At 36.7% G+C, this 16277-nt stretch overlaps 1 protein-coding gene across 1 annotated transcript; it reads left to right on the top strand.

Annotated features, from left to right (window-relative positions):
* The first annotated feature begins 906 nt into the window (after window positions 1-906).
* On the top strand, window positions 907-15310 carry LOC114301615 (serrate RNA effector molecule). The gene is made up of 12 exons (XM_028246576.2): window positions 907-1505; window positions 6268-6386; window positions 8744-8801; window positions 9744-9818; window positions 9966-10040; window positions 10140-10187; window positions 10415-10483; window positions 10624-11427; window positions 11515-11563; window positions 13620-13900; window positions 13999-14181; window positions 14846-15310. The coding sequence occupies exons 1-12, from the start codon at window positions 1072-1074 to the stop codon at window positions 14904-14906; spliced, it is 2256 nt and encodes a 751-aa protein (XP_028102377.2). The 5' UTR covers window positions 907-1071; the 3' UTR covers window positions 14907-15310.
* The last annotated feature ends 967 nt before the right edge of the window (window positions 15311-16277 follow it).

Raw genomic sequence — 16277 nt, 5'->3', positions numbered from 1 at the left:
AATAAATTAGAGTAAAATCATTCAATTAAAAAATGATAAAGAGATGGCAAAAAATTAAAATAAAATTATTTATTCTATTAAAATCTTGACACTAGACTTTATTTGGACTCATTATATCATATATATGTGTCTGGACTAATTATATAAATTTTTAATTAGGCCTAACAATGATTATATATATATATATATATTAATTTACCCCAAAAGATTTTTTTGAAGGGCCTTTTAGACTAGGCCTTAAACAATAAAAAAAGATTGGACTGTGAACTTTTATTAATATAATATAAAACTAATAAATTTGGGGCCAAAGTTTAGAAGGCCTAGGCACAACCCTTAATGGCCTTAGCCTAGGGCCGACCCTATATAGGGGGCATGGTCTATTGTTTCTTTCTCTAAAGTCCCTCTCTTTCTATAATGTACAAAATGTAAATATTGGCAAATGAAATTGAAGAACAAACAATGTAGGTAGGGTTTTACAAAGAAATTGAAAGAGTGTAGAGCTTAAGAAACAAAAAGAAAAAAACACTAGGGAGAGATTTGATTGCTTTCTCATTTTCTCATAGAACTATTGATTGTAGAGAAAACAAAAAAAATGGATAGGAAGATTGGATATTAGACAAAGGTATAGAAATTGAAAAAATGAAAAAGAAAAAAAAAGGTTATGAGTTCATTTCTTCTGTCATCAGTAGTTCTACCTGCACAAACCGCAAACCACAGTTACGGCAGATGCGAATCTATTTTTTTCAACCTGCAGGCCTGTGGGTTGAGAGAAAACAAACCCGCACCCGACTAGAACTAGCATGTGAGCAACAATTGAGCAACATAAAGGGTGTATTTGTAAGGCTATTAATAATTTGGAGTGTGGTATAATTTTCAAAACGTGAAGAGTCAAACAAATAAAACTTTATAAATTGAGGGTGTATTTACAATTTACCCATTTACACCCTCTTTCTCTCTCCTGGGAAAATGCTCGAAGCCTAGAAAGAAGTCTCGAAATCAGTTCTGAGAGAGTATCTATCGTCTCCTCCACATCTCATCCATTTTTAGGGTTTCCTCAAATCCCCACCATCCATGGCGGAAGTGATCAGCATGCCGCTCGACTCTCTGGACCGCCGTCGAGACCGCAAGGACGACAACAAGTCCGCCGACGACCCCGAATCGTCTCCTCCACCTCCGCCGCCGCCGCCTCCTCCTCCGCCGCTGCCGAGGCGTCGAGACAGGGATTCCAGGGAGAGGCGTGACGACAGGGACCTCGACCGCCCTCCCAACCGCCGCGGCGGAGATTATTACGATCGCAACCGCTCCTCACCTCCGCCGCCGCAGAGGGAGAGGGATTACAAGCGTCGTGCTAGCCCTAGCCCCCCTCCGCCTTATCGCGACCGCCGTCATTCTCCGCCACGGAGGTCACCTCCACTTCCGCCGTTCAAGCGGTCTCGGAGGGATGATGGTGGGTACGATGGGAGGCGTGGAAGCCCTAGAGGTGGTTATGGCCCTGGTGATAGAAGGTTAGAATTTTGAATTGATTGTTGAATTTTAATTTGTTTATTGTTGAATTGATTGTTGTGTGTTAGTTATTTGACTCAGAAATTAGCTGTGAGTTATAGGAATGAACATGGAAGTTAAAAGGCTTCTAGTATACTTGATTTTACATGAGGGTTTTGGGTCTTGGTGATATTGGAGAAATGTTTATTGGTCTCAGAAAGTATATGTTGACTGCTTGTGGAAAGAAATTGTGACGTTCCTAGGTGGGTCTGGTGCTATTAGATAAGTATTTTAGACATATTATTGACTGGGAAGAATGCATTTGGTGTCTTTATTTTGAATTCTTGAAGGTGTTATGCGAGTTTTGTTTGTTGGTACTGGGTTAATAAATTTCTTTGACAGCTTTGGTGCTGTTGTAGAAGTGCTTAAGCCGACTTTTGCAACTCTATGTTGTGTATCACTGTTTATGGATTCAGTTTAAGCTGACATTGTTCTAGTGATGTTTGGGAACTATTACTCTCATCTGTTTATGTTTGGCACATGTTAAAGTGTACATTTTTATTTATTCTTAGTAACAAAAACAGGAAAAATGGGAACTTGCTTCAAAGAAATGTATGGTAGTTAAGTGCCTGAGGATCATTATGATGCAATCATCTATAGTTTCATATGAGTCCTTAGCCTCCAATTTTTATCATTTCACGTGCCATTCATAAATGAAATCCAAGTGCAAGAGGAGGCCCTCATGGAGATCACAGCATGGTTGATTACCTACTAGAAAATGAAGAATTTATGATGTTGATCATATTAAGAGTCATGACCACTCATTGCTATGGTGAAGTTCAATTCCTGAAGCAAGTGTGCAAACATACAAAGGAAATGAAAAGTCCCCCCCCCCCCCTCTCTCTCTCTCTCTCTCTCTCTCTCTCTCATTGATCCGACCTACAGATGCTAAGAATTTGTTAAGGAAATGGTGACAACTGACAAGAAGCATAATAAGGACATCCAAAGTGTTCTTAGTCTAGAATAAAAACAAATATTGGCATTTTTTTTTTTGGTTTCAATAATGAGAAATGTGACTTGTTGGATGGGGCATGTATGTGTAGTGGAATTTTATCTGCAAACCTGTGGAGGTTCGCCATCACTAATGAGATAAGGGTAAAATTTCCCCATTGGTTCTATATTTTCATAATGAAGTTATTCTTACCCTACTGAGGTTCATAAGCTGGACAAGAATGCTGGGTTTAGTGCTTTTAAACTATATATGGAGATCGTTAGCTAAATTGTAGCTAGTAATATCTCTATATGGGAAGTGGGTGGGGACTTGAATCAATTTCTAATGGCTCATGTGTAAGAAAGTGCATCCAAGTTAGAACCTTAATGAGGTTGTATTGGGGTTACACATCATTTAGGTGTTTACGGTCATATATTGACTCAGAACAAAAGTTCAATTAATTTTTGTTGTGGGTAGATTTGTGGTGGAATTTGAGTTGGAAACTGCACTTAGGAGTCTATTAGCTCAAGTATCAGAGTCTACCAAAAAACAAAAAAAAAACAAAAGCAAAAATGACTGAAGTGTTAAGAGAACGTTGCTTCTTCTTGGTAAGCTTGATGTTTGATTTGCTCCATCTTGTGCTGAATAGAACTAGTTATGCCTATGGCTTAGTGCCTCTTTTCTATTCCATATCGTCCTTCCTTCTCATGGGCACCTCCTGAAGATTTTTTTATAGTTGATCTCGCATAACATTTTACTGTAGCTTGGCTAGAATATTAATATCAAGATGAAGTGTAATTTTATTTTATTTGTTATTTTGGGGTGCGCAACTTATGAGAAGTGTTGGTGTAGAAAGATTGATGTATCTTGGGAATCATTATTGCTGAGCTAATGATGTACTTCTTCACATCCAATCCAATGCTACAATTGAAAACAAACTCCACTTATTTAGATCAAGGTTGGAAATTGCAAAATTTGATATTGAAACATATTGCTCCAATTTTTTGGAAACACTACTTGAATACCTCAAGCTATAGAGCTAAAACAAAGCTCTCAAATGAAGGGAAAAAGAAGAATAAGAGAGAATTGAAATCGGAATTTTAATGAAAATCTTCACTAGAAAGCTCGATTGTGTGTTCATATAAATAGTTATACCAAACTTGGTTTCCAAGGAAGATGTCCCAGGAAACTTTCCGTACTAATAAGTACGGTACAACCAAGTAATTTAACTCTCGAGTAACCCTAATATAGCAATTACTTAGACCCCAATTAAAACTCATGCCCATTAGAAACAAAATGTATAGATACTACCTCAATCATAGAAAACAAAAATTACTATAAATTTTAAAACGTAAATATACCAGATTAAAATAAATAAGCTATATTTTGAAGCCCAGAAAGCCAACTGTTGTGCCAAAGAAACAACTCTATATTTGAGTACATCTATTTCCCACATGTTGGTGAAAACTCGGCCTCAAGTTTTGTAATGAGAAGCACAAAAGCTTCTATAATTCAAAGTTGAATCTTTGAAGTGGTGATTAGTAGAGGTGAAGCATGTCATTAATAGAATTTTTTTAATTGGAGGCAAGAATGATATCACTAGAATACTTGTCTCTTCAATTGCATTGTTTATTTTCTAGGATAACAATGTCAATAGGCGATGCACGTTAGATTTAATAATTTCATTGACTTTTTTGAAACAGTAAAGTTAATAGATATTGCATTCAGTGTGGGTGTTTGGGAAGTGAGTTTTTTTGTAGATTTTTTTAGTTGTAGGATATTATTGAAGAATTTTTTTTTTTTGTATTTGGGAAGATAGTTGGGCGTTTTTGTGGTTGAATGTGATGTTTGTGAAAGAAAAAGTGAAATGATTTTGGAGTTTGATGTGATATTTTGTTTGGATTTATTTTTTTTTGGTTTTGTAACTAATTTGTCTTTCAGTGGAAAAAAACAAAAAAAAAATCTAAAAAATTTCTTTCCAAACACCGCCAGTGCCTTCCCTAAGTTCCGTGTTACATCATGCTAGTTGAATTGTTCTTAGTTGTCACATTAGTCACAAGTGATGTCTCCTTAATTTTTCCCTGTTGCTAAGGTGCTAAGGTGGGGTCTTATGGGAAGATGGTAGGTACTAAGATGGAAAAGAGACACAAGAGGCAAGGATGGTCAAAGCTAAGTGTCACGGACTGGGCGTTTGTCATCCTCCCGAGAAGCCAGCTACACGAGTGGTATTGCGTACCCCGTGCATTATGTCCAAGGATTAACCCAGGAAATGCGATAGGAATCTACCCTGCCTGCCTTGTTTCTCACAAACTAATATGCTTGTAAGGTGCTTGGTGTAGAACTCACATCCCTAATAAGTCGGTACGTGACATGCTACCACTACCAGTTCCTGACACCCTCGTTAGGGGGACATTATCCTGCATGCCTCCATGCTTGTCTGTTCCCCTACCCATGGGAACCCGCCTCGTGCGGACACCACCCTTGGTGTAGACGCCACAATGAAGGTGCTTGGTGTAAGTCCCACGTATCATCCCCATCACAGTGCCCCTAGGCTGGCTCTAATAACACTTGTCACAAACTGGGCGCTTGTCATCCCCCTGAGAAGCTGACTCCACAAGTGGTACTGCGTACCTCGTGCATTATACCCAAGGACCAACCCAGGAGATGCGATAGGGATTTACCCTACCTGTCTTGCAGCTCACAAACTAATGCACTTGCAAGGTGCTTAGTGTAGAACTCGCATCCCTAATGAGTCAATACGTGACATAAGCCAGTCTTAAACTAAGAGAGGATGGCAATAAAGAGAGCTTTGGGCTTTTCAGAGGAGATAGGTGGCAAATAGCTTGTTATGAATGGAGGTCTTCTTTTATATGGTGGTTTAATGATGGGAGACAACTCAACATGCTCAATGTCTTTGGGACACATGCCTCATCCCTCTTGGTTAATGTTTTCTAATTACTAATGGCACCTATGATTACACCAAAGGGCTTATGGGAGTGCAATGGTTAAGTCTCAACAGCTGTATTGCGAATCTAAAGGAGTTAGGTGGGATATTTCTTACGAGGTGTTGCATGTCTTGCTAAACATGGTCTTTGCTTGTGGAGATCTTTCTCTCTCTTGTCTCGGATGAGTGTGGGATGAGGCACCTTGATGAATCCTCTACTCTAACTTCTAAGCCACAGATCCTCTGATGGGCTCAAGTTCCTATGCCTTGCTCCCAACCTAGATTAGTGTGGTTGTGTCAAGGTGCTTAGAGTCAAGTGTGAATGGAAGATTTGCTTGGTGAGACACCGCTCAATGGAGGTAGGGTACTTGGCCGAGCCTAAGATGTAGCCCTGAGTGTAGTGGCAAGGACAACTTGATTGGAGGATGAGCCTACGTCTTAATGTAGATAGGGGAAAACACATTTATAGAGAGCATCATGTTGTCCACAAGCGAAGGAGACACGATAGTTTGAGTGAAGCTTTCTTAACCAAACCATGGAGTGCCATGAGCAATATAGGCATGCCTTAATATCTTGGCCCCAACACTTGCCAAGTGTATCATCTACCCTATCCACGCCTTTCTTTCTTTTACACTTTTGAACTATGGTTGTATTTTTATTTTATGGTTTTCTTATAATTTGTTCTTTTATCTCTTTGAATCTAGTCTTGTGCATAGGATTTTTCTATTTCTTTGTTATACTTATGGCTACTTTAGTTGGGCCCGGGTATCTATTTGCATGTCTTCTTTCTTTATTTTCGTAATCTGTGTGTACCCTTTTTCACCATTGTTCAATATTTTTGATGATATAGGTTTGGATATGATTATCCATATGAACGTGATATGGGCAGCAGGCCTGGTTATGCTGATGAAAGGCCTCATGGTCGGTACATGGGTCGTTCATCTGCTGGTTATCAAACTGGTTCATCTGGTAATCACTGGACTTTTGCTTTAAACACGCAATTCATTGAGAATTATAATTGGTTTTTGGGTTTCAACTTGAGTATTGTGATAAATGTTTTCATAGCCTAGAGCTTGTTCTATTTGAATATATTATTAAAGCTTTTGGGTTGTCTTTCCCAACGAAATTGTCAAATAGCTTAATTTAATATGGAAGGAATGCTTATATTTGAGCCTTGGATTTTAAGTGGTGCCATATTTAATCTCTGAATTCATCAATTGGAATCTTGTCAACTATCTGCAGACTACAGTGATAAATTTTATGAATTTTTTGATCCCTAGTAACTTTCACTACTATTCATGATAAAGATGATCATGGCATGGCACTATTTGTTGCTGAGTTCCAATCCATCTAAATTGTTATGCCTGTATGTGCAGTAACAGTGGCGCTCATAAGTATTGTTGATGAAATATTTGAAAATCATAGGAAATTACAGACTCGGTATATTTATTTCATGTATTATAGACAACATTCATTAATAGATTTCTGAATAATATCCTGGTCACTTAATGTGCATACTGCATGAAGAATATCCAACATGAGAGAAACAAGTAACACATTTGTAACGCTAAATTGCTTCCTATTTATTCAAAAACTTGAGGGTAATTGTTGCTCTATAGTATTTATAACACAAGGTGAGACGACCTTCTGGATTATTTTTCTACACTGACTGCTTGTCTCCTAGGAAGCACGGATACAGATACGGGATACGGATACAATACGATACGGATACGGCGATACGACTAAATTTGAAAAATTAGGATACGGGTACGGCGGGGATACGTTCATAAAAAATATTATTTTAACAATTTTTAGTAATGCAGTATGCATAAAAATAAAACCTAAAGCAAAAGACAACTTGATAAAGAAGAAAGATTCCTATAAAACTAGGAGTCTTCAAGGTCAATAGCTTCAACTTGTTCCCCTTTATCAGTGAATATCACAAGACCTTAGCTAAAGCGAAAAAACCATTCTTAAATAAAAATTTTAGCAAATATACTTTTTTAAGTCATCAATGATAGCCTAGGAAGCACGGATACGGATATGGTGATATGGGGATGTGGATATGGCGATATGTCAAAATTTGAAAAAGTATGATACGGGTACAACGGGGATACATTCGTAATTTTTTTTTTTATTTTATAATTTTAATAATGTAATATGCATGAAAATAAAACTTAAAGTAAATTAATAAATAAAGAGAGGGATTCCTATTAACCTAAAAGTGCTCAAACATTTATAAAACATCCAAAACTAAAAGCAAAAGCAAATGCAAATGCAAATGCAAATTAAATATCATCCTTACATGCCAACACCAAAAAAAGAATGAGAGCAGAGAGAAGAAACGTAAGAGAGTGAGAAAGTAAGAGAGAAGTGAGAGAGACAACAAGGATACATCAATTTGACAAATTCTATTACTTTAACTCTCACTATATTCCTCTTATCAAAGAACTAAACAAAATATTATAAGTAATATGTAACTTCTAGTATCCGATACTTTCAAAATTAAGTATCCGATACTTCAAAATTAATAAAAAATTTATTAAGAAGTATCCGATACTTTTAAGAAGTATCCGATACATATCCGCGAGTATCCGAGGAGTATCGGTATCCGATAAGTATCCGATACGGATACCTCACCCTTTTTGAAGTATCCGTGCTTCATAGCTTGTCTCTTTTATTAATTTTATGTTTAAGCATTCTATAAATCAACAATCAACACAAACAACTTAGCATGGCAAAGGAACTAACGTGCTTGACCTTTTAAATCAGCTGAGTCTTTTGTGCTAACCTTCAAAATGGCACAGGATCAAGTCTCGAACTTTTTTAATGATTTTGTCAAGGTGGCATTCATCGATTTGCTCATAGGAATTAAATGAAAAACAAATATATACTCCCTCCGTCCCAAAATAATGGTCCATTTTGAAGAATCTAACTTTTTTTGGTAGTACAATTATTGCACTTTAAAAAAATTGATTTTCCAAAATTACCCTTTAATAGTACGTTTTTGGGGAATATCAATGTCATAATTGTACTTTTTATGTTAATGAATTTAAAAGAAGGGCAAAATAGGAAATTTATATTATTTTTGTACTTGATTTTTGAAAATAGACTAATATTTTGGGACAATGAAAAATAGAATAAGGGACTAATATTTTGGGACGGAGGGAGTATATATTTTGGGTGATGTTTCTTTCTTTTTAGGGCTAGCTGTGCATTCTTTGCCCAGAAGTTTGGCTGCTGATATTCTGTCTGGCATGCTGATAATTTTTAAATTTGTCTTTTATTGTTAACATAGAGCATATTGGGTATTCCTTGTTTTGCAGACTGGGATTCAGGTCGTGGTGGTTTCAATGATGCCTCCAATGCAGGGAGTTCTCAGAGGTAGGCATTTCAGACTGGTTAGACTCTAATGTATCACTATGCCTTGTAAGACAAGGGTTTCTAGTAATATGTTTTTTGAGGCTAAGCCAGAGTTTGACTTTTTATTTAAATTATTGGAAATTTCAACTCTCTGTGCAAGTTGAAAGTAAGATGCTAATTTCATTTTATCCAATAAGAAAAGAGATGCTAATGTAATTTTATTCTTTAACAATTTAGTTGTCACCAGATTTCTTACTCAAAAGCTTTGTTTCTCAATTTTCGCTAATACACAAACATTTGATTGCTAATTAAGAAGAGATGAGAACTCCATATGCTTCTTGTTCTTCATATTTAAAAAATAAATAAAAAAGAAAAAAAGAACTTTTTTATGTCCACCTCTCTCTCCTTGTCTCCCTTTGATCCTCTTTCTGAGCTGGTTTTGGTAACCATCTTAGTATATTATTATGCCCTAGCCAGATATTCAAAAAGATTAATACTTCTACCACTAAGGGGGAGTTCATGTATATGTGACAGAAGTATCTATGGATAATGACTCGTTACTTTCTTTAAAAGCATCATAATGACTCGTTACTTTAAAAGCATCATAGATACTTCTACCACCAAGGAGTTCATGAATATATCATGTGTATTTTAATGATCTACAATAGTTTGCATTCTTTATAATGCAATTATGACGTTTTTATAATGCAATTATTACGTGAATGATATCTTGATGGTCAAGTTATGGAATATATGGCCTCTAATTTAATTAGTGTTATTTTTAATTTTTTTTCATTATCTTTGAATAAACTATTCATATTTTTGACATATAATAAACTTTTAAAAAGTAAAATTTAATGTGTCCTAGGCGTATTGTGTCCTGTATTTTGTTGAAAATTGTTGTGTCGTGTCACTTGTCTATGTTTGTGACAAGAATGTAACACTAAAAATTTTATTTTTCAGAGAAGGTTTGATGTCTTATAAGCAGTTCATTCAGGAGCTTGAAGATGACATTCTACCAGCAGAAGCTGAGCGCAGGTACAGGAAGGAATGTTTTAATTGCTGTATGTGTTTGAACATAAATTGAGCTTAGCAACTTTCTTCAACTGTGCTTCCCCCCTCTCCAGTTTTTCATTTACTTTTGCTTTTTGGAATCTTGGATTGACCTTAGCTTTTTGTTAACAGATATCAGGAATACAAGTCAGAGTACATATCGACTCAGAAACGAGCTTTTTTTGATGCTCACAAAGATGAACAATGGTGCATTTCTTCTTTTTCTTTTAATTTGTGGTCACTTTTTCTATCATATATATATATATATATATATATATTTCTAATTGATCTTGCTTTTGTATGTAGGTTGAAAGACAAATATCATCCCACAAATTTACTTGCTGTGATAGAAAGGTGTGCTACTTACATCATTGAAGGATGGAAGTTGGTAACTTAGTTTTATGTATTTTATAATAATAAAAATTCTCGTGTGGTTAACTTTAAAAAGTCAATCAAGAGATGGAAAAGGAAAACCTAAAATAAATGCTTAAGATGTTTTTGGTTAAGGGTTGCTAACTGTTATTTGCTGTTATCTGGTTTTTAATTTGAGTATTGTTTTTTATTAATTTATTTTTGTTTAGGAGGAATGAGCTTGCACGAAAGATGGCAAAGGATTTCTTGCTTGATTTGCAGAGTGGAACATTGGATTTGTAAGATCTACACTTATGCACTTAACACTGCACCCCAAACCATGGCACCAAGCGTTTTGTATTTTTTTATTTTCATTTTTATTTTTTAAATTTATAAATGATTTGATACCATACCAATTACTTTTCCTCGCGTGAAGCAGAGGTCCTGGTGTTGATGCTTCATCTTCAACCAAATCAGGACAGACAAGTGATCCTAACTCTGAGGATGAAGCAGACATAAGTGGGAAAAGAAAACGGCATGGTAAGGCCCCAGCTAAAGAAACTGATCTTCTTTCAGCTGCTCCCAAGGCTCACCCAGTCAGCTCTGAACCCAGACGGATCCAAGTTGACATTGAACAGGGCCAGGCCCTTGTTCGAAAACTTGACTCTGAAAAGGGAATTGAGGACAATATACTATCTAGGGTTGATAATGACAGAATGAACAGGGACAAGTCTCATGGTGGTTCCAGTGGCCCGGTTATTATTGTACGGGGTTTAGCCTCTGTCAAAGGCCTTGAGGGTGTTGAGCTACTGGATACCCTTATTACTTATCTTTGGCGCATTCATGGAGTGGATTACTATGGATTGGTCGAAACAAGTGAACCAAAGGGTCTCCGGCATGTCAGGTTAGATGGCAAGAGTTCTGATGGACCTAGTAATGGGGCCGAGTGGGAAAAGAAACTAGACTCTCGTTGGCAAGAGAGGTTGAAGGGTCATGATCCGTTGGAAATAATGACTGCTAAGGAAAAGATAGATGCGACTGCTGTTGAAGCTTTAGACCCCTATGTCCGAAAAATTAGAGATGAGAAATATGGGTGGAAGTATGGTTGTGGAGCCAAGGGTTGCACAAAGCTATTCCATGCTGCTGAGTTTGTCCATAAGCATTTAAAGCTGAAGCACCCAGAACTTGTGATGGAGCTAACTTCTAAAGTGCGTGAAGATCTGTATTTCCAGAACTACATGGAGTAAGTATTTCTTTCTGGTTAGGATTGTGTTTTCCTCTTTGTGTTGATTATAGAGTTACAGTGATGATTAGCTACCTGTCATTGCAGTGATGCAGATGCACCTGGTGGGACTCCTGTTATGCAGCCTTCTGTACCGGTACGATTCATTCTCTGTAATCTGTCATTCACATATAAATAGATTAGTGTTCTGTGCGTGTTTATGTTCTTTGGGTATGGAAGTGAAAAGAATGATGCACTCATCCATGCAAGAGGCCTAGGACCAGCAACCAACCACCTTATTGCCCCACTTGGTTATAAGCTCACACTATTTAGCTTGGTCCATGCCAGTCTTTTTTTTTTTTTCAAAAGGTGAAAGTGAACCAAGATGACATGGCCTCTGGGGACCTAAGCATGAGTTGATGAGGCGAAGCAATGACTTCATCAAAGAAAGGCAAACTCCAAGGATATTAAAAATAAATAAATAACATAGACAAAAACTTGGGTTGTTTGGGATGCTACTAAGATATCATACTTTGTGTCTTTTTATCTTTTTTGAGTCACATCACCTCTCTATTTTTTTGTACATTTTTTCGTAAAATGTCAAAGAGTTATATTCTGAAAAGCATGATGCATTCAAGATTTCAAATACTAAACCTAAACCTAAACCTGAACCTAAACCTAAACCTTAAAACAACCAACAAAATTCAACATTCCAAATACCAATATCCAACAAATATAAGACATCCAACAAACACTTACATTGTAACAGTTGGAAACATAAAAGTGCAAAAGAATTGATTCAATGCTTAACAAATAATTTCATAGATGCAGGCTGTTGGAAGACAACAATTCCTACATCCTGGACTTGGTATATGTGAGCTGATCTGTTTGTCTCTGGTGTTTCTTATGGAACACACACACACGCACACACATATGGTGGCCTGTTAATGGACCTGAAACATCTTTCTTGCACTGTCAAGGTAGAATACATGGGCCGAAGATACACATGCATCTGTGGATTATATGCTGCTAGTTTGCAACGATATGAAAAGAATAATTTATTGCAGAATCCCTGACCTAAAGCTGCAATAGGCACATAAGTTGTTAATTTTAGAAATATGTAAAATCAACATTTGTATCGATGGACATGGACGAGGGATGTGGATCCTAACCTGGTGTTGAACATTTCTTGAGATGCATGTTGGGTTCAAAAGTGACCAATATGGTGACCATATGTGGGCGAAGTGCCCTATGTATCATACCAAAAATGAAATCAACTTTGTTGGCAAAAACTGTAACTCAATTATTTTTGGATTGAACTACTAGTAAATCCTATTGTAAATTTTTCTTTTCACACTTCCACACTTCCTAATCTGTTTGGAGACTACTACTGTGTTAGTTGGATGTAAGATCCCATGAATTGAGTATCATAATTCTCAAATGGATGAGGATATTATTATCTTCTTATCAATGCCTAATTTATCCCAAAAAAATTTAAAAAAATCTTATCAATGCGTAAAATATTCCACATTTCTTCCTTTTAAAGTAAAAAAAGAACCATCCAAATGTAAAGAAATCATTAGGCTGATGTTTCTAACCTAGTTTGTACGTAGACCTCACATATGCCTTTCTCTTGGACGACTCTGTAACCTGCATTGTGTATTACTGTTTGTTAATATTGACAATGGGAATTTGTCAACTTAGATGATTCTGTTTTATTGTCATTGCACATTAAGAATTGAGCAAACATTGAAAGGAACTATGATATAAATAATTAGCAGATGGTGAAAATTGCACCTTGGAAGTCGGATAAGGCCTTTCAGTTGGCCATGCATGTGTGTCAATTGTAACAATGACTTCCGAGTTTTCATTTGTCTCATGTTTTCTGGTGTCAAATGTCGTGCTCAATTTCCCAAGTTAATGGTATGCAGAGAAAGATAAGGGTTTTGTATTGATCTACTTGATATTTTCACTTCTGCCTTGAAATCCATGTGGACTTAATAGTCTACGGACATCATCTTGTATATAGAAGAATTACCATTTTGTGTACTTATATTTCTTCTTGACTTTCTGCTAATTATTCCATATGGGTTATGCAATTTGCTGAAGTTGCTCATTGAATTTCTGTGTCCAGTGTTTCATGTGTACAGGAAGCCATTATTTTTTGTTCAATTATAATGTTATTATAATCACTATCATCATTGTTTCTGCAGAAGGAGAAGATACAGAGGCGTAGGCCAGGTCCAGATAACCGACTGAAAGATGAACGTGGCAACCGTAGAGAACGTGACAATCGAGATAATGGCAGTGAAAGATTTGATAGGTCTGAGAAGCCACAGTCATTGGATTTCCAGTCCAATAATGATGGTCCAGTTGGAGGCAATCCAGATGAACTAATGTTTGATTCTTTTGGTGGACAAGGAATTCATGTTGCTCCTCCTTTTCCTTCAGATATAGCCCCCCCTCCTGTACTTATGCCTGTTCCTGGGGCTGGGTAAGTTCAGTTCATTCTATGATTTGGCCTTGTGTGATGGCAGTTGGTATTTTATTTGGCTTATCTTATTTAGCATTTGCGAATGGTTATGATTCCAGACCATTGGGACCATTTGTCCCAGCTCCTCCTGAAGTTGCAATGCGGATGCTGCGAGAGCAAGGTGGACCTTCCCCTTTTGAAGGCGGTGGTAGAAATGGGCGGTCAGGGCCTCAAATGAGTGGGCCAGCCCCAATCATTGCTTTACCTCCAGCATTCCGACAAGATCCTCGACGTTTACGAAGGCAAGCTCTAGACTTAATTTTTATTTTTTCAAAGTACTGATTTTTTATTTAGGCTTCTATTTATCTTCTTATTTTTCATTTTACAAAGTCAGTTGTTTGAGAAGCTATTGGACCAGCTTACATTTGTTTTATCTTGTTTCAATTTTTTCTGCATTCTACTCCTGTTTGTGATCTTTCTGTGTGTTGTGCAAGTATGTCTTTTTTTTGCAAATTGTGCTTTTATTTTAAGCACTGAAAGATTTTAGGGAGGAAAACTGATGATGCTAATTGTCTACACAATCAATAGGACTGGCATGCAAATTGTGTACATATCACAACATTGTGTCACATGGTATCAGCAAAAGTAACATGTTTTCCTTTACCAACAAGCATAAGCGCTATATTAATTTACTGCACCTAACCCACCCTCCACCTCCACCCTTCTGCAGGTTGGTCGACCTCATGAAGTTTCCATGAGAATATGTTGTTTCTTGTTTATAGTTTTTCCTTCCAACAGTTTATCCACTTGTCCTTCCTCTTTGCTTTGTTAGTTTGATATCAAGGATATAATTGTATTTTTTTTTTTTTTAAAGTCTTAGATTAAGTTTCATTACTTTTTTTTGTTTAATCTGGTCCTGATGATGTAAGGTGTAGCACTAACTCACATATACATACATTGGTGCAGTTATCAAGACCTTGATGCGCCAGAGGATGAAGTCACGGTGATAGACTACAGAAGTTTGTAGGCCTCTCAAGTGTATCTCTGGCATTAAAATTTTATCCAACTGGCTTGCTTGTCTTGGGGCGAACAACTGTGCTGTAATTTTGCCAGAGTTGTCCAGTAGTAGAAGCAGAGACAACCTCCATTTCCATTGTGCCATAAATCCAAGAGGGTGAACTAAACTGCGTGCTAGTGGTGGTGTTTCTCATGATTCTTTTTATGTTTCCAATGTAGGTAATGCTTCAAATTCTGATAATATAAGAGAAAGGCTCTACAGTGAATTAGTGGGAGTTTTTTAAACAATTATGACTTGCTAGTGCTATAAAATTGACCTCCTTCTGGACATTATTAGTTTCAGATAGCTGTGTTGTGTGTTTGTTTCCCTTTGCCACATCTCCAATAATAAAAGTGAACAAAGAGTTGTGAGCATCCTCTGCAATCTGTTATTTTTAAGGCGTGGAACTGTGGTATGTCCTCTTTTGCAGATGATGCCTTTTAATTTGGCAATTGAAGTTTGATAATTTATTTATGGATTGAGGCATAGGACTGGATGATTCAAAGGGCAGGCAGGGTGATTTTAAGTTTTTGTATGTGTTATGGCCTGTTGTTTGTGTATGTGTTTGGCTTTTTTTTTTTTGTTTTACTCAAAACAAAAGCAACAGAAAGTATGAAAAACCTTGTTTGTTTCATCTTCATTCATGCAAAACAGTTATCAAAAATTCCAGAACAGTTTTTTGTGTTCATCTAAGAAAGCAAGTTCTTTGGGGAAATTTTTTCTTGTGGAAACAGTTTTTGGATACGGTTTGTCAATCAAGTATTCTGTATTTATTTGGAAAATGAAAAGCAGTTTGTTGTATTTCTCAGATTGCGGTGCTTGATTGTCGTGTCTCACCTCCCCTTACTTTTTTCACCACCGCCCCTAAACTGCGTGGCCTGTTAATCAAATTTTCTTTAATTTTTTAGATTGTGTGTGTTGATGGATGAAATTTCGTTTGGTGCTCTTTGTAATGCAATAAAAATGCATTATATCCCTGTGGGAGAAATTTCAGTTCAATTTCGGTCATATGTTGGCTGCTCTTTGGGGTTTCGTCTTGGATTTTTCAGTCTCTCTATCGGACTCTACACCTTGTGTGTACCTACCTATGTTGTTTATCTTTGCCAGACTCTACATCTTCTATGCCTTGGCTTGTTGGACTTTACACTTTGTTTGCCTCTGACCGCCTCAGTTCTCAGATATCAATCTCACGTGCTCCTTGACTTCTAATCGGATTTCACAGCAAACCATATTATTAGAATTAGGTTAATGTTGCGTGTCACCATTTCCGTTAAATTAAGTTCAATTCTTCATTGATTTGCTTTTGCTCCTTATAAAGGCTAACCCTTGTGAATGGAGATT

This window comes from Camellia sinensis, chromosome 14, assembly GCF_055761805.1.
Source record: "Camellia sinensis isolate YWXY chromosome 14, ASM5576180v1, whole genome shotgun sequence".
NCBI classification, from domain to species: Eukaryota; Viridiplantae; Streptophyta; class Magnoliopsida; order Ericales; family Theaceae; genus Camellia; species Camellia sinensis.
This window is presented reverse-complemented; position numbering and strand designations above follow the sequence as displayed.

Bases quoted from the DNA above. Each gene is read 5' to 3' on its own strand.
- LOC114301615 (XM_028246576.2), top strand. From the start codon at position 1,072: ATGGCGGAAGTGATCAGCATGCCGCTCGACTCTCTGGACCGCCGTCGA. The intron at 6,387-8,743 runs GTAATCACTGGA...CTTGTTTTGCAG, and splicing joins TTATCAAACTGGTTCATCTG to ACTGGGATTCAGGTCGTGGT. The intron at 8,802-9,743 runs GTAGGCATTTCA...TTTATTTTTCAG, and splicing joins AATGCAGGGAGTTCTCAGAG to AGAAGGTTTGATGTCTTATA.